Source organism: Caretta caretta, chromosome 6 (genome assembly GCF_965140235.1).
Source record: "Caretta caretta isolate rCarCar2 chromosome 6, rCarCar1.hap1, whole genome shotgun sequence".
NCBI lineage: Eukaryota > Metazoa > Chordata > Testudines > Cheloniidae > Caretta > Caretta caretta.
The window spans coordinates 123,235,988-123,258,912 of NC_134211.1; the positions used below are offsets into that span (position 1 = coordinate 123,235,988).

Here is a 22,925-nt window from a genome sequence, read left to right on the forward strand (position 1 = left end):
CTACAAAGGTCACCGTTTTGGCCGGGGCAGTGTAACCCTCCTTTGCTCCTCACCTGCTTGTTAGCAGTGAGCATGTTCCAGAGCGTGGCTTGGCTGCTGGCTATTTTCCTTTCATTCTATTCGCTCCTTTTTCAGCCTGGGGTGTTGCCCAGGTGCCCTGATGGCAGAAGTGCGCCTACCTGCTGCTCAGCAACTTAATGGGTAGCACTGATTAATTCCCACCACCGTCTTGTCCTGTCTCCTTCAGTCAAGAGGATGGTGGCTGTGACAGGCGGCCTCGAGGAGATGAGGAAAGAATTAAAATGGGGATCCTCCTGGCTGTGCCAGAGGCACTGTGGCCGACAGCAGAATGGAGGGAAGGGAAAAGGGGGCACTCACCCCCCAGGGCATGTTCAGTCATACTCAGGCACAAGGACTCCAGCCTGTTGTTGATGTCAGGTTCTGTCACTGGTACCTGGAACTCTGCAAAGGAAATGGAACAGACTGTTACTCGGGAGACCCACAATGGCAGAAGCAAAGTCACAACAAATCTAAAGGGTAAATACAATAGTTGGGCAGGTAGGAATCCGTTCTGCACTGACATTCGCCCTGTGCAAACGTGATGACTGGAGCATTACTTTGCTTGTGTCCCTCTGACAACTCCCTCTAAAGACTGCAATTGAGCTTTCATTCCCAAGTAGATATTGGATGTTTTTAAGCTCATTTATATGTGCAAACATATTGACTGTCTTACATACACACACACACACTCACGTAAAACTGTTTAATATCCGTTTTTTATTTGCAAACACCATCCCAGCCGCTAACGAATATCACTGATGGAGAGTCACACATTTGCAGTGATGTAGTACAGAATCATGAAACCCAAACCTTAGATTTCTCTACAGGCTTATATTTAGATTGTGAGTTCTTCAGGACAGGGACTGTCTCTTTGTTATGTGTTCATACAGGCGCCAAGCCCAATGACCTCTACGTGCTACCATAATAATGAATGATGATTAGAGGCTTGGTTTCAGACTGGCCATTGCAGGGCAAGGCGATGAAAGCTGTAGGTTAGGCAGCAAGAGTTTAGAAGGAAATAACCCCAGCACACTTAGGGGGAAAACCCTCAAATCCTTTCATAATCCAATAACTTTGTTTTACTCATATGAACTGAAACAACAAGGCTAACTTCATCCTTTGCTTGAAGGTTTAGGCCTAGGCAGAAAGGTAGAAGCCTAAATACTTTTGAGGCTCTGAGTCTAACTTCCATTAATTCCTCAAATACCTGTGAGGATCTGGGCCTTGGCCTACATACCATGGGCCTATAAACTGTTTTATTGGACTGCTAAACCAGGACGGAGATTTCAACCCTACTAACTTTCTAGCAAGGACTGTTTTTTTAAAATGGGCACACTTTTCTATTGCAGCACTTTCCATATTAGAAACTAAGGATCCGAACCTCTGTTAGTGTAAACCAGGAGGAGTTCAATGGAGCTCCACCAGAGACGAACCGATGTAAGTGAAAGGTTTAAATGTTTCAACAAGGTTTGTATTAGAGAGATGCTCACGTGGTTTGAAAATACCACAAAGAAAGGGCTTTGCAAGGCCAATGAAGAAAGACAGTAAAATGTCTCTGTTATGAAGGTACCGCTCCACAGTGACTGTAAAGGTCGTTAGAGTCGCTAAAGGAATTGTGAAATCCCATAGCTGGGCATTACTGAAGGAGCCCCAGCGTCCTCAAAGCTGTTGGTCTGCCAATAGCTGAACAGAATGGTACATGTGCATTGTAAGGCCTCAGAGCTGCATAAATCTAAACTGCCTCATCAGATCATCTGGAAACACAGCGCTCAGGAGTAAAAAGGCAGCACTGAGGCACAGCTGACTGAGGATGTGGTCTATCTGATCCTCTTATCCCAAGGTCCCTAGAGTTTTGTGGACTGGGTCAGCAGTGACAGTGCAGCTCTCAAAGGAAACTCTCTCCAGGCAACTGCTGAGCTGATTTCCCCGGGGGGGAATGCATGGCATGGGGTTTGCACAAACATAACTATTGCTATCAGATGAGGATGGATGGTCTTGAGGTCAAGGCCCTGGAGCAGGACGTAGGAGAGCTGGGTTCATTTCCACAGATTCCCTGCGTGACGCTGAGGAAATCACACAGCTCCACATCCACAAAGGTCGTTAGGCTCCTAACTTCTGCTGAAATCAATGGGAATTGGAAGCCTACATACCTCTGGGGATCTGAGTCCCAGCTTCTCTGTGCTCCATCTGCACAATGAAGACAAGAGCACTTCCTTTGTCTACCTTGTCTAGTTAGACTGTAAATGCTTTGCGGCAGGGACTCTCTCTTAGCACGCACTTCAACAGCCCCTAACACAATGGGGCCCTGATTTTGACTGCAACATTCACACACTACAATGCAAATAGTACAATCCCAGTTATCCAAATAGCCTAGGCGAGAAGGATTTTATCTGGACAGTGGAGAGGAGCCATTCAGCAGCGGGGTGGCCTCCCCTGCAGCTGTGGGCTTCTCCTCCTCCTTGCAGTCCTGGCTGGGGGTCTCTGCACTGCTGCAGGGCCAGTGACACCCAGACCCTGCAGGTGCAGGGTGTTGGGCAAAGCAGAGACCCCCCCAGCCAGGACTGTGCTCTGTCCTGCCAACACTGCAGCCATCCCTGCACCTTGCGCCTGCAGGGAGCGGATATCACTGGCCCTATGCAACTCCATTGTCATGGCCCCGCTCCCTCGCTCCTGTAACAGTGGGGCTGCAGAGGGCTCCCTGCACTGTCGTAGGAGCCGTACAGCAGCGGGCTGGCCTCCCTGAAGCCGGGGGCTTGTCCCCCTCCTTGAAGTCCTGGCTGGGGCACTCTGCTCTATTATCTGAACCTCTCCATTCTCCAAATCCCTTCCTGGTCCCCCAGCATGAGACACAAGGGGGGCAAGGAAGGGGTTGGGATAGCGTGGAGGTTTGGATAATGGGGTGTGATGGAGGCTGCGCAGGAGGCAGCCAATTGGAGAGGGGCTGCGGAGAGCAGCCAACCAGGGCCGGGCTGGCCCATATAAGAAAGGCTGCAGAGCAGAGTAGCGTCAGTCACTTCCTGGAGCTTGAGGAGGGAGAACTGGGTGCCTTGCAGGTGGAGGGCAGCAAGCACCCTAGACAGACCAGTGCTGCAGGCTGAGGCCCTGAGGCCAGGGCAAAGAGGGTGCTGGTGCTGGGGGGAAGTGGCCCAGGGAGATCTACAGAGGAGTCGGAGGGGATGCAGTAGGTGGCGGCCATCTTCAGGGTCCCTGGGCCAGGACTCAGGGTAGTGGGTGGGCCCGGGTCTCCCCCTGCCCCCACTGAGGAAGTGGCTGGACTGAGGGACTGCGATACTATCCCCCGGAAGGTGGGAGCACAGAATGCAGCATAGCTGGAGGGCTGTGTCATGCACAGGACGTCGCGGTCCTGGGAGTGACATGGGCCCCTGGAGCAGAAGTGACAGCGGCAGACCACCACCAGAAGAGGGCGCGCTGGCGTACAGAGCTAATCCCCAGGATCGCCAGCAGGAGGCGCCGCAGTGGTGGACTGAACCCCATCACACGGGGTTTCGGATAAAGAGGAGTATACTGTAATTGATAATGTTATGATTATGCTCTAGAACAAAAGTATTTTACGCCTAAAACAAATGTGAGGCATAATATTGGCTATTCCCTGTTTAGACATAGTTTGTGTCAGGTTGATTACATTTGCTATAGTGTCTGTAGAGACGGGGACTTGATTTTTTTTTATCAACTTGTAAGTTTCATGTAGGGCAAAATCAGAAACTCCTCTGTGCCAGGGACACGAGGGCTGTAAAACTTGTCTGTACAAATGACAGAAGTGAAACTAAAAATAAGCTCCATTGCTGGGGTCATTTGAAACCAGGCTGGACAAAGCCCTGGAGAACAGACTGTGTAGGTGCCTTATGCGGGATCTTTTTCCCTTCCTCTGACGCATCCTGGGTTACCGTGGAGATCTGGGCTGGTCCCCAAGGGATGACCGAGGTGTGACCTAAGAGGTCTTCTCCAACTTTAACTTCCCTGATTCATATGGAGATAAATATAACCAGCAGGAGAGAAGCCCACAGCACAGCTTAAAATAAATGTGATTTTACCCCAGACACCTAAAGAAACATCCCTTGACTTCAATGGATTGAGGATATCTGGCATTTTACGGGAGCAATATCAAGATTATTATTTTTTTCACCCGCTCCACTCCAAGCAGGTGGAAGGAAAGAGCTTGTTTATCTGAAACCATCATCTGTGGCTTAAAAACTTGGCATGCTGCAGTTGCGAACCCAGTAAGGTTGTGAGCTACCTGGGAAGGCTTGTGTTTTAGGGTTCCAAATCAGCCGTCAGATGACTGGAAATTAAGGGCAGGTGGTGACCCCAACAGCTCTGAAGATGAATTAGTGGAATAGCCCACTAATTTATACGACCTGCTTCCCCTCTTTCTTCCAGATCACCTTTTAATCCGGGCTTAATGCACACAAGATGAAGACGCTGGCAGTATTTCCTTAAATCCCTCCTGGACAGTCATCTATGTGCATTCCTAGTTCAGGTGATATTTTAATCCCCGGTAGAAACAAATTTTGGTGCTAGTTTTAAATAGCACATAAATTTAGAGCCAACATTCTGCCCTCAGATGTTTGTGCCCGGCTTGCAGGAGCTGGGGGAGTGTGCTAGGCAAGACATTGGCACCACATTCTAAGAGCTAAGTATTATTATTATTAAATGTAGCATTTGTAGGGATGGTTTTGGCTCGTTCTTATGGCTTTATTCTGAATTTAAACAATCCCTTTGGATTCCTCTCCTTTGTCCTGTCACCCAGGTGAGGTCCCCTCTGCTGGATTCTCTGCAGGAGGGGGCTAGGGCAGCAGAAAAGCTCCCTGAAACTCCACTCTTTGAGTTCTCTGCAAATAGTCCTCCTCAAGGGAGAGAGGTGTGACACCCTGTGGAGTTTGCAGGGATCCCACAGATCCATGGGTAAGGGAACTGAGGCTGAATGCTACAAAGCCAGCAGAGTTAGATCCGCCATGTTTTTACCCCAGGCAGTATTCTGCTTGAACAAACAGACCAGCTTTGTTCTGACTGAACAGATATTCACACTAAATGCATCTCAAGTTTACATTAATGAGATGTAAGAAATAAGGCTGACTAGATGTTACTGTATGTCTAATATTCAGAGCAGGGACAGAGTCAGGACTCCTGGGTTGCAATTCTAACTTCACGACCAACTTGCTGTAAGACTTTAGGCAACTCAGTTAATCTCTCTGTTCAGTTTACCTCACAAGTATAATACTTTCCTACTTCACAGGATTGTTGTGGGGATTAATTCATTAGTGTTTACAATGTGTTTTGAGCTCCTCCAAAGAAAAGTGTTGTATAAATGCAAACTATTCATGATACTACTAAATAAACACATCATTTTCTTGGCTACTCTACACATATTTTTTCAACAATGCCACTTTCCAGTCCTCTTGAGTCCTCATCACCTGAAGGCTAACATGCAAGAACCACCTATTTCTTATTCTGTAATATTTACCGCACTTTGCCATTACACTGGGCTCTGGATGATACATAGAGGCAGACGCAGTCCCTGCAACAAGAGGCTTGCAATCTAGGACAGACAGTCAAAACAACGCGGACTCTTAATACACAAGAAGGCGAGATGGAGGCCCAGGCTGAAACAAGGGTATAAGTTTCCGGTGTGGTAAACATCTTTTGAATGAGATTTGTTTCTATGGTGAATGATCGCTGGAACAATGCAGATTATTAATACTACTGGACATTAGCAGAAAGGCTGCATTAAAGGGATAGGAGAGCAACATACATAGTTAAGATATACTAGACAAAAATGCACTAAAATCTCCGAGCTTTTTCCTCTGGATTCAGATGGACACTCAGCAAACCAAAAAGAATGACACGATGTTCTTACACATGGAAGGGTATTTAAAGCGTGCAAGGAAACAATTAAAATCCCCAAATGTGTTGAAATTCTGCCTCAGAATGTCTCTCTCAAAAGAATTTCCCTAAAACGCATGAAGTCATTTCTCTTCTGCACTGGATTTTCCAGTCCATGTAAAAGCAAAAAGGTGATCCAGGAGTTACAACATTCCCCATGTAACACAAAGCCGCACCGAAGGAAGCTATGCTGAGTACTAGAACAGTCAGTCTGTTATATATAGGGTCAAAATCCCTCCAGTGATGTCTCTAGTTTAATCAATCCAGTAATCTGACTAGTGTCAAAAAATATCTTGGTCAGATTGCAACAGACTCTGAGCTTGCAGCGTCTGGCTTGCTGCCAGCCCACCACTGTTCATCTTGCAATGCACAGTTTAAAAAAAGAAAGCTTTCGGTAAGCACCCAAGAATGTATTGTGAGAGTTGAGGCTAAGCACTTGCAGGCAGGGTTCACTAGTGCAGCTATTTTAATATACTGTACTCCCAGATGACAAGGGGATGAATAAGCAAAAGACAAATGACTTCTTCCTACCTGGTTGCTGAAACATCAGCATGGTCTGTGGGGATGTGTGGACAGGCAGGGAACGCGTCCTCTGCACTGAGCTATGGGTCCGGCTTGGCATGCTGTTACTACCCCCGGGGTTTGCGAACCAGAGATTCTGTGGAAAACAAACACAGCAACAATACTGTAAAACGAATACCAGTGCCACGCGAATGTAGGACACAGTCTGTGTGTGTTAAAAACCTCAGCACGCTCTGTATGCTAATGCTTTCCTGATCTCCCCAGCCTTACATCTTCTAGTCGCTGGCTCACCCTCTCCCTGCGAAGGGCTTTTTCTGTGAGTGACACTTACCCACCGAGTGATGGATTTGTAAAAAACCCTTGGCTCATTTCTCTTCCTCCATCCCTCTCTGAAGCCTGATTTGTCCCTCTCCCCCTGCTCTCCTTGTCCCTTTCAGTACCCTGCTCCACTAAAAAGAGCAAAAACAGGAAATGCCTGCAGACGGTTCTCACTGGGTTCGTGTGTAAAAAAGAAGTATCCAGACACATTAGTCAGATGAGGAAAATCAGAAAAGTCATTGCACGCTAACCTTAGCAAAGAGCTGATGAACTTGTTTTCTCTAGTAGCAGTTTTCTATTCAGTCATTGGGGAGTAAATAGCTACATTTGGACCAATCCCTTGTCATGTATATGGGCCTGATCCTGCCAAGTCCTGTGAGCCCCCCACACCTGACTAAATGGCAATCAGGGATGCTCCCTGCCATGCAGCTGGTGCTCAGCATCTTGTCAGATCAGACCTAAAGCATTTCTCATCAGGCACAAAAAATATGGACCCTCCCTTGCAGCTTTGCAGCTAATAACCATCCTGCAGCACTGGTGGCCTGATGTGCAACAACACAGACAGACTGACACACACCTGTCTTCCTTGTTTCAAGATTGTTGGATTGGTAGCTGTGCTGCGTTGTGCAGCCCCTAGGAGTCCACTGGGGCCCAGCAGACCCAGCCGGGTGGGGGGGAGATTCCGGGAGGGAATCTGGAACTGGCGTGGGTTCCGTCTACCCATTCCTGCACCTACAGATCCAGCTGTTGGTAAGGAGTTCGACTGGCCAAAGCCTCGACTGGAAAGAGGAAAAAATAACAGATCTGAAAATTCAGAATCTTAACCTTTCAAAATGCAAGCAGGAGCAGACTTCTAAATACTTTAAGAGTATATTCAAATGGCATGTGGTTTGTACTGATTAAAGATGGGTTTGGAAAATCAGCACAGCCTAACAAGCTTTAGCCTTGACCCGTCTCCCACTAAAATCAATGGAAAAACTCACCCTCACTTCAGTGTAGTAGGGCAGGGCTCCTTAATGCCAAATTAGCCGAAGTGTCTTACCGAGGATCACCACAAGAGGGAACATAATTGCTTTCCCTGGATTTAGAGGACAGCTGAACATGTAAGCCCTGAGGCTAGCATTAAACTTTGGTTTAGCCCCCTGAGGCCCTATCCTGCTTACCATACTCCTGTGAGTGAGTCAAAGCAGTCAGTGGGAGAGAGGCAGGAGGGATTTGCTTTCGATGATGGCTGGTGAGATGTAAATGACCTTTTAAGTGCTAAACAGGGAGAAATCCAGTCATTTAGCCTGGAGAAGTATATGGATTCTGGCAGTGCCCTGGGGGTTTTGGTATATTCTCCAGAATCTCAGCTTGCACTGGAAATAAAAAGCTGATATACCGGCACTCGGCAATTCACGGCTTGCAAGCCCCATGCAGCCTTCTCAAGATGCCTGTGATGCTCTGCATTTCCCACAGTGATAAGGAAGGGTCCTAAACTGATTCTTGGTTCCTCTCTGAGCTATATTTGCGTCCCAGTTTTCTCTTTCCTCGTGGCTCTTTACCTACTGAGGACCTGATGCTGTGAGTTGCTGAGCGCCTTTGCCTCCCATGAAATGAGAGTTGACAGTGTGGAGTGTGGTATATGGAAAATAAGCCATCACTTTAACTTTTAAGGGGTTTCCTGGTCTGGTTTGCAGGCTAGGGGGCTCTAAAGGGAAGCACCAAGCATTCAGATCTGTCAGTCAGTTTGCAAGAAGGCAGCCGAGCAAGTGAGGTGAATTCATAGAATCATAGAATATCAGGGTTGGAAGGGACCCCTGGAGGTCATCTAGTCCAACCCCCTGCTCGAAGCAGGACCAATTCCCAGTTAAATCATCCCAGCCAGGGCTTTGTTATTGTTCCTCTGTGTTAAGGAGCAGCCTGCTTTCTCTCTCTCTGTTTTTGGTTCTTGTGTGTTACCACTCCAAATTCTAAGAAATAAAGTAGTGTTACGTTGCAAGCATCCAGCACAAGTATTTTATGTTTTTACTCTAACTTCTCTGTGTGCATGGTGTGAACATAAAACTCAGCATCTCAAGATTTGGGTCCTCAGGGCCAGATCCAAGCCTCTTTGAAGTCACTTGCATTCCTGCTGGTTTCTGGTGTGTACGTGTTTTTCCTTTCTTTTGGGTTAATTAAGGCTTTAATTTATCTGATTTCTATATTTAGTTGTGTTTGGAGTTTGAGGTTTATGTTTTTGGTTTATTTGGCTGGTTTAAAATGCGCTCATTTTAAATGAAAACTTTAAAAAAAAGAGAGAGAGAGAGAGAAAAGAAATGATGAACAAAGACAACTTCTGCACAGAATGAGACACAGGCATTGCACCCGATATCAAATCTTCCTGTTTGTGCTTATGTGAGTGACAATTGTTAGAAAAGGGCTTGTCAGTCTCAAAGGCTCCATCAACACTAAGATGTCAAACTGCATCAACACCTCCCTAGCAAGAGCCAGGTTTAAACACAGTTCTTTAGGATAGCGCTAACAGTTTGAAAACCCAGAGTAAACGGGGCCAGAAAGTTTACAGATCTTTTAGCCCATTTGGTTGTGAAAAGCACTTTCTCTGTAAACCAGTACGATGCGGTCCTGCTTGGGTTGGCATCCTGACACTAATGGAGATGGGGAGCAAGCGGATAACAAATGTTACCTGCTTAGAACTGGATTCTGATCTCAGTTACAGCAGTTTGAACCAGAGTAACTTCCCTGAAGTCAGTAGAACATAGTCTGGTCCTTAGACTACGTGTAACTACATAGAGTCAAGATGGGATGTTTTTCTAAAAGATCAGCTCTAGTTCAAACAGGAATTATTTTGGGGCAGTTCTCTGGCCTCTGTTATGCAGGAGGTCAGACTAGATGATCACAGTGGTCCCTTCTGGCCTTAGAGTCCATGAATAAAAGCTCCCATGCAAGCTGGGTTCATGATTCTGACTCTCAGGGCCTGCTTCTCATCTCCCTGCTTCTGATGACGTACCAGTGTTAGTTACTTCACTGATTTTAGTAGAGTTATTCTTGATTTGCACCAGCGGACGGGAGTGAACAATCAGGCCCTTAAATCTCATTAACTCACCTCCCCAACATGTATGGCGGGAGCAACAGCCCAATAAACTACATTCTTTGATTTAGGGGTAACGGGACATGATGATGAAAACGAGGGGCAGTCTGAACTATAGATGAACAAGGAGTAGAATTTGTTTTCATTTGCCATGTGAAAAACAAGTGTTTGCAGATCCAGTTTCTCCCAGTTTGATGGCTCTAGTATGGAGGCATTTTGCAGTAGTGAAGTTGAGGGAATTTTGGTTAATGTGTGTCTTTTAAACACACATCTCTAGTGGTAGACCATTCTTGGTTCGTAATTAGGACATTTAACCCATTTCTATGTAACACTGGGCAGGTCTATACTACAGCGGGGATCCACGCTCTGAGATTGATCCACCAGCGGTCGATTTAGCGGGTCTAGCAAAGACCCGCCAAATCAACTGCAGATTGCTCTCCAGTCAACCACTGTACTCTACCCCCAACGAGAAGAGTAAGGTAAGTCGACAGGAGATTTTCTCCTGTCGACTTCCCTCAGTGTAGACCCGTGGTAACTCAGCCTAAGGTACGTCAACTCCAGCTACGTTATTCACATAGCTGGAGTTGCGTAGCATAGGTCGACTTACTGTGGTAGTGTAGACATAGCCACCGTTAGTTACTGGGATGCCAAATTGAAACAACACACAAAGCAACAGCACCAAAAAAATAAAAGAACCAGTTGATCCCACAGAACAAATAGATCACGCAGATTTCACTGCGGTGTAAAGTCTTCCTAGTGTTCTTGCCCAACTGTTTAAAATGATTACACAAAGAGATGGGTAGGATTGCTGTGATACTTATTATTTACCTGCTGACGTTTGAAACATGACAAATGAGAGTAGCTATTTGGAGATTAACAACTCTTATCACTTGTGCAGTTCCTGTATCGCCCTGCCCCTTCTCCAACACTTGACGTTTCAACTCACCTTCCTCTTAGCCCTAATCTCTCCTGCTTGTGCATGCTATAGTGAACAAGACTTCCAAAATAATACGATTATGGAATCCAAACCAGTATAAATCTACCCATCATGACACACAACAAAGTTTCTTTAAACCTCATGCAGGAAGCGATTTTGCCATTATACCTACGGAACTATGTGAAAGGCAGAGCTGCACCATTGTATTCTTAGCCTACAGCTTCACCCAGACTGGAAGAGCAAAGAAAGTACAAGAAAATGACACACCTGATCTAGATCAGCAAGGGTGAATTTCACGCCTTGCAGGGTGCAGAGAAGCCAGTCTCAGTTGATGCCCTACTTATGCCCTATTCTGAGCATTAAGGCATGACGTTAAGTGGCACACCTGCTGTATGCTGGTGTCGGCACAGGGGTGAATTTCACCCTAATGGAGTATCTTCTGATAAGTGCTTCTCTAGCCAAGGCCCTGGTCTTTGGTGTAGTGCTTCTCCAGTCACAGTGGAGAAGCAAGTCTCAGTGTTTAAGCTGTGATGATTCCAGTCATTTGTAGCCCATTACAGGGCCCTCTTGAGGTTTTTCTGATTAACTAATCTGAACAAGCCCAAGAGCCTCGCTGCACCCTTGCTGATTGCTTTTTCTGGTGTCTATCCAACAGTGATTTAATTTGCAGATGACACCAAAACTGGAGGGGCAGCAAACACAGGAGAGAAAACTAACCTGCAGAGAGGGACAGTGCTGTTATTACTTTTTAATAAGGCTGTCGATTAATCGCAGTTAACTCATGCGATTAACCAATAAAGAATTAGTTGCGATCAAAAAAATTAATCGCGATTAATCGCAGTTTTAATCGCACTGTTAAACAATCGAATATCAATTGAAATGTATTAAATATTTTGGATGTTTTTCTATATTTTCAAATATTTGATTTCAATTTACAACACAGAATACAAACTGTACACTGCTCACTTCAGATTATTTTTTATTACAAATATTTGCACTGTAAAATGATAAGCAAAAGAAATAGTATTTTTCTTAGTATTTAGTATTTTTTATAGTATTTAGTATTTTTCAGTACTCATACAAGTACTGTAGTGCAATCTCTTTATTGTGAAAGAGCAACTTACAAATGTAGATATTTTTTGTTACATAACTGCACTCAAAAACAAAACGATGTAAAACTTTAGAGCCTACAAGTCCACTCAGTCCTACTTCTTGTTCAGCCAATTGCTAAGACATTTGTTTACATTTGCAGGAGATAATGCTGCCTTCTTCTTATTTACAATGTCACTTGAAAGTGAGAACAGGCGTTCGCCTGGCACTTTTGTAGCTGGCATTGCAAGGTATTTATGTGCCAGATATACTAAACATTCGTATGCCCCTTATGGTTTGGCCACCACTCCAGAAGACAAGCTTCCATGCCATTGATGCTCGTTAAAGAAATTAATTAAATTTTTGACTAAATTCCTTGGGGGAGAATTGTATGTCTCCTGCTCTGTTTACCTGCATTCTGCTATATATTTTGTGTTATTGCCGTCTTGGATGACAACCCAGTACATGTTGTTCAAGTTAAGAACACTTTCACTGCAGATTTGACAAAATGCAAAGAAGCGTATCAATGTGAGCTTTCTAAAGATAGCTACAGCACTCGATCCAAGGTTTAAGAATCAGAAGTGCCTTCCAAAATCTGAGAGAGACGAGGTGTGGAGCATGTTTTCATAAGTCTTAAAAAAGCACCAGTCAGATGTGGAAACTGAACCATCAAAAAAAGAAAGTCAACCTTCTGCTGGTGGCATCTGACTCAGATGATGAAAATGAACATGTGTCAGTCTGCTCTGTTTTGGACTGCTATCGAGCAGAATCAGTATGGACGCATGTCCTCTGGAATGGTGGGCAAAGCATGAAGGGACATATGAATCTTTACTGGATCTGGCACATAAGTATCTTGTGACGCCAGCTACAACAGTGCCAGGTGAACACCTGTTCTCACTTTCAGATGACACTGTAAACAAGAAGTGGGCAGGATTATCTCCTGCAAATGTAAAAAAATTTGTTTGTCTGAGTGATTGGCTGAACAAATAGGACTGAGTGGACTTGTAGGCTCTAAAATTTTACATTATTTTATTTAGGGTGACCAGACAGCAAGTGTGAAAAATCGGGACAGGGGTGAGGCGTAATAGGAGCCCATATAAGAAAAAGACCCAAAAATTGGGACTGTTCTTATAAAATCGGGACATCCGGTCACCCTGATTTTATTTTTGAGTGCAGTTATTTTTTTGTACGTAATTCTACATTTGTAAGTTCAACTTCCATGATAAAGAAATTGAATGACAGTAGTTGTATTAGGTGAATTGAAAAATACTACTTATTTTCTTTTTTCTTTTTTACAGTGATAAAAATAAATATAAAGTGAGCACTTTGTATTCTATGTTGTAACTAAAATCAATATATTTGAAAATGTAGAAAATATCAAAAAATATTTAAATAAATGGTATTCTAATATTGTTTAACAGAGTGAGTAATCGCACAATTGTGATTCATTTTTTTAATCACTTGACAGCCCTACTTTTTAATCTTTTCAAGTGCTCTAATTACCATGGGGAAAGTGTAGGTTGGGAGATGGGCCGGTCAATCAGAATCCCCAATTTAAGGAGGGCGCCACATAGAGGAAGAACTGCGTTGTTGGTAAGCCACCAAAGTGGGACTCAGGAAATCTGGGTTCAAATCCCAGCACCACCACAGGCAGCTTTTGTCACCTGAGGCAAGTCACTGAATCTTTCTATGACTTAAATCACCATCTGTAAAATGGGGACAATGGTACTTTTTACCCACCGTTTGGTTTTGTCTATTTATACTGTAAACTCTTTGAGGCAGGGACTGTCTCTCAGTTTAACATCTAGTACAATGGAGCCCTGATCTAAGCTGGAACCTCAAGGTGCCAGTATAATGCAAATCAGAGCTAATAACAGGAACCACTGCTCTACAGTGACATTTGAGAGGTGGCTGGGATATACAGCATTAAAACAGAACAAGGTGAAATATTCCAGCCCTGCCGGCACTCGAGGTAACTGGCCTCATGAATCAGACCCAGCCGACGGTTCCAGTTAGCACAGTGTGAACGTTAATATAATTATCCCCTTTGGCGTAGTCTTGGCCAAGATACCAACCCACAAAGTACAATCATTGCATCAGAGAGATGAAATCCCAACGTACTTTCTTTGCTGCCGATATCCTGATATGTCTAGAAGGGATTTCCGAGGGAAAGACCTGAAGAGCTTTTGCACCTGCTGTTTCCATGACAACAATCTTTTCTTCTGTGTCTCTGTAAATGCCTGCCCCCCAAAAAAAAGGAATTAAAAAAAAAAGGTAAACATCTTATGGATGATGCAGTTGGGTATAAAAGTAAAGAAAACAACAGGCAGTTAACATGCACCCAAAGTAGAGAGCTGAGCGATCCAAGCTTCAGGATGCAAACACACAGAAGCCCTGACGTGCAGGTTTAACTCCTGGCAGAGCTGGCTCAGCCCATTACACTTTTGAGAAAGACAAACTGAGCACCAAGCCGTTTTCTATGCGTAGCTCTTTCTGATGAAATCTTAAGAGCAAAGCTCCTGCTGTGCCTGGGTGTTAAAGATCCCATGACACTTCCTGTAGGAGAAAGGGTTTCCCTGGAGTCCTGGACCCTAATTTCTGCTCTCCCCATCACTGTGAGGCATGCTTTACCATCGCCTGGCTGCCCACCACGCCTACAGTTCAGTGGTACTGTGTATGTGTGAAGTGCTGTGGGTCCACCAGGATGACAGATACATAAAGGTCGGAGACAATTATTATTACTGCTACATCATTACGAATGCAGAAATGTACAACACTTCGGTGATGCTACAAAAAACATCCTACTGATACAACAAGCAAAATCAATTCTTTTTACTTCTTTTAGTAACTTTTAACCAAAATTCACGTTTATTTAAAAAACAGAGTAATTAGCAACATACTGCATGTTGCCTATGAAAAGAAATTCAGTTATACTGGGGCTTAGGGACAGAAAATGGTCATAATTATTTCCATGAGGGTTCCGTCTGACCTTCAAGTCTATGACTCAGATCATAGTATGTACATAAAATTCCCTGAGTGCTCAGTTTATTAATGCTAAATGAATGCTCCTGATTGTTTAATAGCTACGCTCTAGTAAGCAACTCGTATTTTCATCCCCCAGTGCACACCCTAAAATTTTCAAGACATCTCTAAAAATAAACAAACTTCTGAGTTCTTTAAAAAAAACCTTTTAAAGTAAGTATAGTGTTCATGAAAGGCGCTGGCTTGACAGCCCTGGGAACTGGTGGCTTCCGGCTCAGCTATTCAACAGGTACAGTGCTAGCATTTTGCAATGCAACAGTCCACACACTGCCCTGCCAGCGTGTCTTGGTTGGACCTGGAGGGACTTTCATAGAATCATAGAATATAAGGGTTGGAAGGGACCCCAGAAGGTCATCTAGTCCAACCCCCTGCTCGAAGCAGGACCAATTCCCAGTTAAATCATCCCAGCCAGGGCTTTGTCAAGCCTGACCTTAAAAACCTCTAAGGAAGGAGATTCTACCACCTCCCTAGGTAACGCATTCCAGTGTTTCACCACCCTCTTAGTGAAAAAGTTTTTCCTAATATCCAATCTAAACCTCCCCCACTGCAGCTTGAGACCATTACTCCTCGTTCTGTCATCTGATACCATTGAGAACAGTCTAGAGCCATCCTCTTTGGAACCCCCTTTCAGGTAGTTGAAAGCAGCTATCAAATCCCCCCTCATTCTTCTCTTCTGCAGGCTAAACAATCCCAGCTCCCTCAGCCTCTCCTCATAACTCATGTGTTCCAGACCCCTAATCATTTTTGTTGCCCTTCGCTGGACTCTCTCCAATTTCGCTGGACTTTCTCCCATGATAACAAGAGAGCAAAATCCTCAATCTCCTTACTGATGGGAGCTGCCAGCCAGAACCAATTGCAGTGATTTCTGTGAGGTGGACACTTGTTTCCCCAGGAAATGGATTAAGACCTTCCATTTATTTTCTATTCTATTCGAGGTTTTTATACCACAGTCTATTACACTGAGACCAAAGAGCCTTGAGATTGTAATGGCATTTGGTTGCTATTGTCCTAGGTTAGAGTTAACCTGAGCTTGGCACTGGAAGTCCCCTTACTCCACTACCGATCTCCTGAGCCATCTGGACTCCCTGTGCTCCTAACACATTATTATGTGAATGGTTTCCTGTTCATGCCCCACGATAGCAGAGGCCTACAGACAATTATTAACTATAATACATATATTTATGGGCAGTTTAACCAATATCACATGAGCCATCTTAATATTATCCTTTTGACTGTCACATTTAACGCTCAATCTACTTACCTTGCATCCCAGTAATATTAACATATTTATGTATAACGCAAATGAAAACCACTGTAGACATGTTACTGTGGAGCAACTCACTTTAGCTCTGGTTGGAGACCAATGAAAAACTATTGGTTTTAGGAATACAGGACTCAATCAGTGTTTTCTCTCCAGCATCTCAGATTCTGACCTCTCTTCAATTCTATCTAGAGAGAACTGGACTAGGCCACAAGATACCTGGTTTCCATTCCTGGCTCTGCCACTGACCTTGCTGGGGACCTCTGCCAAGTCAGTTTGGGGATAAAGATACCTCCTTTGTAAAGGTGCTTTGAAATCTATGGCTGAAAAGCATTAGCTACACAAGAGCTAAGTGGTGTTGTTACTACCTGTCACACACCCATCACCATGGGATCTGAGCAAGACGCCTATCCAAGATTCAGCTGCAAAAATCACCTCCCCCTCTCGCAGCTCAGACTATGCCCCTCCCTTCCCAATCCCTTCCCTGGCTTCCTCTCACATTGCACATCAAGCTCAAGCATCCGATCCTCACCTTCCAGGCTCCCTTTTTATATCTTTGCTCTCATGACTTCCTGCTCTCTCAGCAGTACTCCACGCTGCCTTGCTGAAGTACTGGGCACAATTTCCAACCCTGGTCCCACCCCATACCTCAGAGACCAGGATGTATTATGGAACCAATGTTCTCATCCCTCCAACCTGGGGAGGAGCCGAATGTCACAAGCCATTCCACAGCTCCCACTCTAGCTGTTACAGGGATGGCTCTGGAGCGCCCGGTCACTTGCCCGGGCTACCGAGATGGTGACTTGCCACACGGAACCTCAGAAAAAATGGTTACTAACCTTTCTGTAACTGTTGTTCTTCGAGATGTGTCACACACGTCCATTCCAATGTAGGTGTGTGCACGCCCCGAGTGCAGCTGCCGGAATTTTTTCCCTTAGTGGTATCCGTTGGCTTGGCTCCAGCGCTCTCTGGTGTATGCTCTCATAGCGCCGGCATAAAGAGCCCTGCCGACCCTGCTCCCCTTCAGTTTCTTCTTGCCGACCACCTCTGACAGAGGATGTGCAATGCCTCTCGAACAACAACAGCTACAGAAAGGTTAGTAACCGTTTCTTCTTCGAGTGCTCGCACACGTCCATTCCAATGTAAGTGACCCACAAGCAACTGCCCCGGAGGTGGGTTTGGAGATCAAGAGCAGGCTGATTGCAATGCTGCCCGGCCGAAGCCAGCATGGTCTCTAGCCTGCTGTGTAACGACATAGTGTGTCGTGAACCGACAACCAGGTTGCCCCCTGCCCATGTCCTGAATTGGAACTTGCGCTAAAAAAGCAGCGGCGGAGGCCTGAGACCCTGTAAAGTGAGCTGTTAAGTGAGCAGCGGCGAGATGTTCGCGAGGTCGTAACATGCCCTGATGCACGAAGTGATGCACATTGAGATTCTCCGCACAGAAATGGGGAGAAACTTTCATTCTTTCCGCTATCAACACCTGAGTGGATCTGTGGAATGCTTTGGTCCTTTGGATGTAGAAGGCCAGCGCCCGGCATACACGAAGTGATCCAACTGGAAAGCCACTGAATGGAAATCGGCTGGCCCCTCGTGTGCTCAGCTGAGGCGACGAACAGTTGTGCGGACTTCCTGAACGGCTTGGTCCGCTCGGAGTAGAAAGCCAGAGCCCACCACACATGGAGCAGGTGGAGACAGCGCTCCTCACTGGACATGTGAGGCTTGGGGCAGAGGACCAGCAGAAAAAAGTCCTGACCCATATGGTAGGAGGAGACCACCTTTGGCAGGAACGCGGGGTGTGGGCAGAGCTGGACCGTGTCCTTATGAAAGACCATGTACAGTGGCTCGGAGGTCAGGACCCTAAGCTCCAAGACTCACCTGGCTGATGTGATTGCAACCAGGAAGGCCACCTTCCACGAGAGGCGAGACCAGGAGCACATGGCTAGTGGTTCAAACGGGGGCCCTGTGAGACGAGCCAACACCAGGTTTAGGTCCCACTGCGGGACCGGGGGTCTAGAATACGGAAAAAGACGGTCCAAACCTGCTGCTTCTTATGAGCGGCCTCATACTTTGGGACGGCAGTCTGGGCGGGAGTCTGCTGAGGCCTGAACTTAGGTTTTGCCAGAGCCGGGACATAGAGGCCCCGAGTCTAGAAGGTCGTGCGGGATTCCTTCATGCCATGCAGCCTTGTATCTGTTTTCGCCGCAAACAGAGCTTTCCCGTCAAACGGGAGATCCTGCATGGAAGACTGCACCTTGCTGGACAGCCCAGAGAGCAGGAGCCATGACGCCTATTTCATGGACACCGCGGAGGCCATGGATCATGTGGCCATGTCTGCAGCATCTGAGGCTTCCTGCAGGGACACCCTAGCGGCCGCTGCCCCTTCCTCCACTAGCGCCTGGAACTCCTTCCTATCACGATCCTGGAGGGAGTCCTCAAACTTGGGCAGGGAGCCCCACAGATTGAATTCGTACGGGCCCAGGAGAGCCTGATGGTTTGCCACTCGTAACTGGAAGCTCGAAGACAAATAAATTTTCCTTCTGAAAGAATCCAGTCTCCGAGAATCTTTGTTCTTTGGGGTCAGGGCTGGCTGACCCTGCCGTTCCCTGTGGTTGACTGGCTCAACCACCAGGGAGTTGGGCGCCAGGTGGGTATACAAGTACTTGCATTCTGCCTTCTTAGAGATGGGGGCCAACGAGGCCGGTGTTTCCCACAGGGCTTTGAAATCTTAGCCACCCCTTCATGGAGGGGCAAGGCCACCTTACCCAGTGCCAACGGGGACAGCACGTTAAACAGGGAGTCTGAGGACTCCTCCATCTCCTCTGCCCGGAGGTGGAGGCTTGCTGCCACCCTCTTTAAGAGTTCTTGATGGGCCCTGAAGTCCTCCTGCGGGGTGGAGGGGGCAGGGCTGCAATCGCCTCCTCTGGGTGGGGCGAGGAGGCCGGTGAAGTGCTCTGGGTATCGGCCGGCACCGGAGGGTCCACTACCTGGTCAGACTCCGGGCACGGTGCTAAGGACATACGTCCCACCGACTCCTTTCTTGGAGAGGGAGGCCGACGGTGCTTCCGAAGCTTTGGCCACCGAGTGAGCTCCCACCAGGGGCTGCGCCGGAGGCCACGGTGCCCACTGGTACCATTGGGCCGGCCACAACGCTAGGTGCCGGCTGTTTGGCTTGGCTGGCCTGGCCCATCGAAGGACGGCTACGAATGGAGACAAGGCTGGTGTAAGATCTGCTGCTGTCTCTGGACCAGCAGGAGTGGCGGTGCCGGGATCTACATCAGCCACGGGACCACGATCTTGACGTGGAGGACTGGTACCGACGGTAAGAGCTACTCCGGGAACGGCCTCGACAGGCGGACCCGCGACAGCGAGATGCCAGTGATCGACGCCCGGGGCTGCAATGTCTTGGCGGAGATTTGGAGTGGGAGTCCGAGCAGGAATGGCGTCGACAACCGTGCCACGACCGACTGCGGTACCCTTTCCGAGATGAGGACCGTTAGCGATGCCTGCTGCGGTCCCGTCGACATTTGCTCCTTGAGGACGAGCGTTGCCGAGAGTCCCGGCCGGCTGGAACCCAGCCAGACAGTCTGGTCGGCGTCGAGGGCGAACCACATGGACTCTTCCCTGAACGGTCACTGGGAGGTGAATGGCGTCGGGAATGTTCCCTCAACTGAGACTGGTACCGGGCCGGAGGCGACTGGGGAGATCCCAATGGTGGCTTGCCTCTGGAGCATGGGGCCAACATTGGCGGCGCTCCGGGCACCAGCATGGACATAACATCCTGGGCTGCCTGGAGGGCTTCAAGTGTGGACGGCATCCGGAGAAGTCTGTTCTGATGGGGCCAGGCTACTCCTCTCAACGTGAGTCAGAGGCCTGGGGCCTGGTGGCAATTGAGGACTGCCCGACATGGGCCTAGCCTCTGTCCCAGACTCTGTCCCAGACTTCCCTCGATGCCGCTGCAAAGAGGGAGTCTTTCTGGCCCCCTTGGCGTGCCCCATGGATGGGGACCGGTGCCGACTGGTTGATGGCACCGGAGGGTCACCACGTACCAGCGCTGAGGTGCCGGGTACTGGTTCGGAGCGGCGTGCCAGGGTCAGGGTCAGTGCCGACTCCATCAGGATGGTCCGGAGCCGAATGTCCCTTTCTCTTTTGGTCCGAGGCGAGGCTTAAACAACTTGCAAATCTTGCACCTTTCGCTGACATGGGTTTCTCCCAAACAGCGCAAACAGTCTGCTTGGGGGTCACTTCTTGGCACAGAATGCCTACAAGAGCCGCACGACCTAAACCCCGGGGCATGCCCCCGCCCGGGCTCACTGACTAACTAAACTAACGACAGGTACTAACACTGAACGAACAAACAGTTCTGGGGACGAGCTACGGCAAAGCTGGAGCAGAGCAGTTATGATGCACCTTCACTGGCGGCAAGAAGGAACTGAGGGTGGGGGGAGCGTGCATCTCCCCTTATACCGCACCAGGCAGGCGCCACTCCGGGGGTTGCAGGGGGTGCTCCCCCCCATTGGGTACTGCTAGGGGAAAAACTTCTGGCACCGGTGCACGTGGCGAGCACGCACACCTATTGTGGAATACACATGAGAAATCACTCGAAGAAGAACCACTAAGAGAACGATCGCCGAAGCGATGAGGCGTTCCAGCCGCTGTAACGGGCGGTAAGAAGGAAATGAAGGAGAGCAGGCTCGACAGGGCCTTTTATACCAGAGCTATGAGTGTGCAGTACCAGAGGGCATTGGAGTTGACCTAACAGATACCGCTAGGGGAAAATATTCCAGCGGCTGTGCTTGGAGCATGCACCTACATTGGAATAGACATGTGCAAGCACTCGAAGAAGAAGGTATGTGTCTGAAGTATGGGGGGGAAGGGAACTGTCCCTTTCCTCTCAAGGTCTCCAGCTGGAATCAAGCTTTGTGACTGAAAACTGTCCCCCATCTGATGGCTGTGAAGTAGCAAACGTGCCATGAGTTTGGTGCTCTCTCCCTAGCTCCCAGGGGACCAGTGTCCACCAAAAAACCCACCGCTGTGACAGCTGGCAGTCATCGGCACCTCGTGGGCAGTCTCAACCCCCCAAGAGCTGAATGGAGATGGAGAATGAACTATCCTCTCCCCCATAAAAGGTGGTCTTTCCAGGGGAAGGTTTAGCCACACTGGCTGGGTGGTGTGGGGAATTGTGCACAGCACTGCCTCTGCTGGGTGTGGTCAGAGGGTAAAGAGAGGTCTGTGGTTTCTCTGCCACTCAATCCTGCACCTTTCACAAACTCTACATTTACATTTTATGTATAATATGCAAGGAAAAATCTGGGGCTTCATAGAGCATGGAGAATCTATTCCCTCCTTCCCCTGCTTTGCCAGGGAGGAAATGTTGTTCCACTTAAGGCATTTCTTGAGAATACCAACAAGCACTTCCCTTATACCATTGCAGCCAGAGCAGTGCATCTGGTTACACCACCCAGAAAATGAGTTTGGAGTTGCACCCTGTACAGTTGTCCTATACAGCTGGGATGTGCCAAGCCAGAATCACATTTCATTAACATGGGTTAATGTCAGAAATATAAAGAAGACAGGGGGAGAGACTAGGCTAGGATGGATGCAGTTCGTAATGCTGCATTGACTTCAAGACTCATCATGGAGCAATCAAGGGGAAAAAAATCTTGCTATGTCTGGAAATACATGAAGAATTAGAGTGAAAGGAGCTTTTCATGGGATCTCTGTGAACTTGGACTCAGGTGGAAGAGTTCTTTGTACACACATATTAGAAGCTTTGGTTATATTTAAACTATGTGCCTGGCTCAGACAGAACCATTGCTGAGGTGGGAAAGCAAACTAACCACTCACTTCATAGTAAAATGAAATTTCCTAGCGTAGCTGCTGTATATTTCAAGTGGCAAACTGTACGTTGACAATGTATGCTGACAGTTCACTACCATTCACTGAAAAACTCTTGGCAAACTTGTTACTATTGTGGACAGAAGCATTCTGGGAGGACAGTGTTTGTTTTTTTAAACCCTGAATGTCAATGACTTCCCTTCAGGGCTGGAAATCTCTGTCTTTGTCCCAGATTCAGGAAAACCCTTCAGAGATTCCAGGCCACAACAGACCATTGTGATCATCTTGTCTGACCTCTAGTATATCACAGGTCACAGAACTTCTTCAGAATAATTCCTTTTGAACTAGAGAATATCTTTTTAGAAAAACCAATCTTAATCTAAAATTTACCAGTGATGGAGACTCCACCATGGCCCTTGATAAATTGTTCCAATGGTTAATTACCCTAGCACATACTTAGTGCTTTCCTGAATCAGAGCTTTTGTGAGGATGGGAAATGCCCAAGAACCAGATGAGAGCTCTATTAGTTAGGCAATAGCATCTCACATGGAGGATTCAGAACTCTGTAATTTAACCCTTTTTTCCACTTAGCACACTGTATATACCTGTGTTTACAGCAGTCAACGTACTTTTGCCAAAATGCCGCCACTCCTTTTCCTGTAGGATAGTACAGATTTCTGAGTGATTCTAGACTCCACTTTTATACACAAGTGACCATGTAAAGACAGTGTAAACTGTAGATCTTTTGACACTGGAAAATATTCAGAGATCCATCCAGATTTCAGATGCATGGCCGTGTAATGCCATGCATCTTGTAAGATCAGGTGCAGCACATGTGTACACAAGTTACTCCTGGGGGAATTGCACACTACTGCACGCATGAAGAAT

The 22,925-nt window shown here is 47.1% G+C and overlaps 1 protein-coding gene across 9 annotated transcripts in view; it reads right to left on the bottom strand.

The window, feature by feature from the left end:
• Nucleotides 1–22,925, bottom strand: part of SAMD4A (sterile alpha motif domain containing 4A) — a 208,895-nt gene that overhangs the window by 8,580 nt on the left and 177,390 nt on the right. For all 9 annotated transcript variants that reach the window (XM_075129981.1, XM_075129980.1, XM_075129984.1 and 6 more), the window contains 4 exons: nucleotides 14,019–14,137; nucleotides 7,379–7,580; nucleotides 6,493–6,619; nucleotides 379–462 (listed from right to left, as the gene is read on the bottom strand). In XM_075129981.1, coding sequence (XP_074986082.1) covers nucleotides 379–462; nucleotides 6,493–6,619; nucleotides 7,379–7,580; nucleotides 14,019–14,137 — 532 coding nt within the window. The remainder of the gene's footprint in view (nucleotides 1–378; nucleotides 463–6,492; nucleotides 6,620–7,378; nucleotides 7,581–14,018; nucleotides 14,138–22,925) is intronic.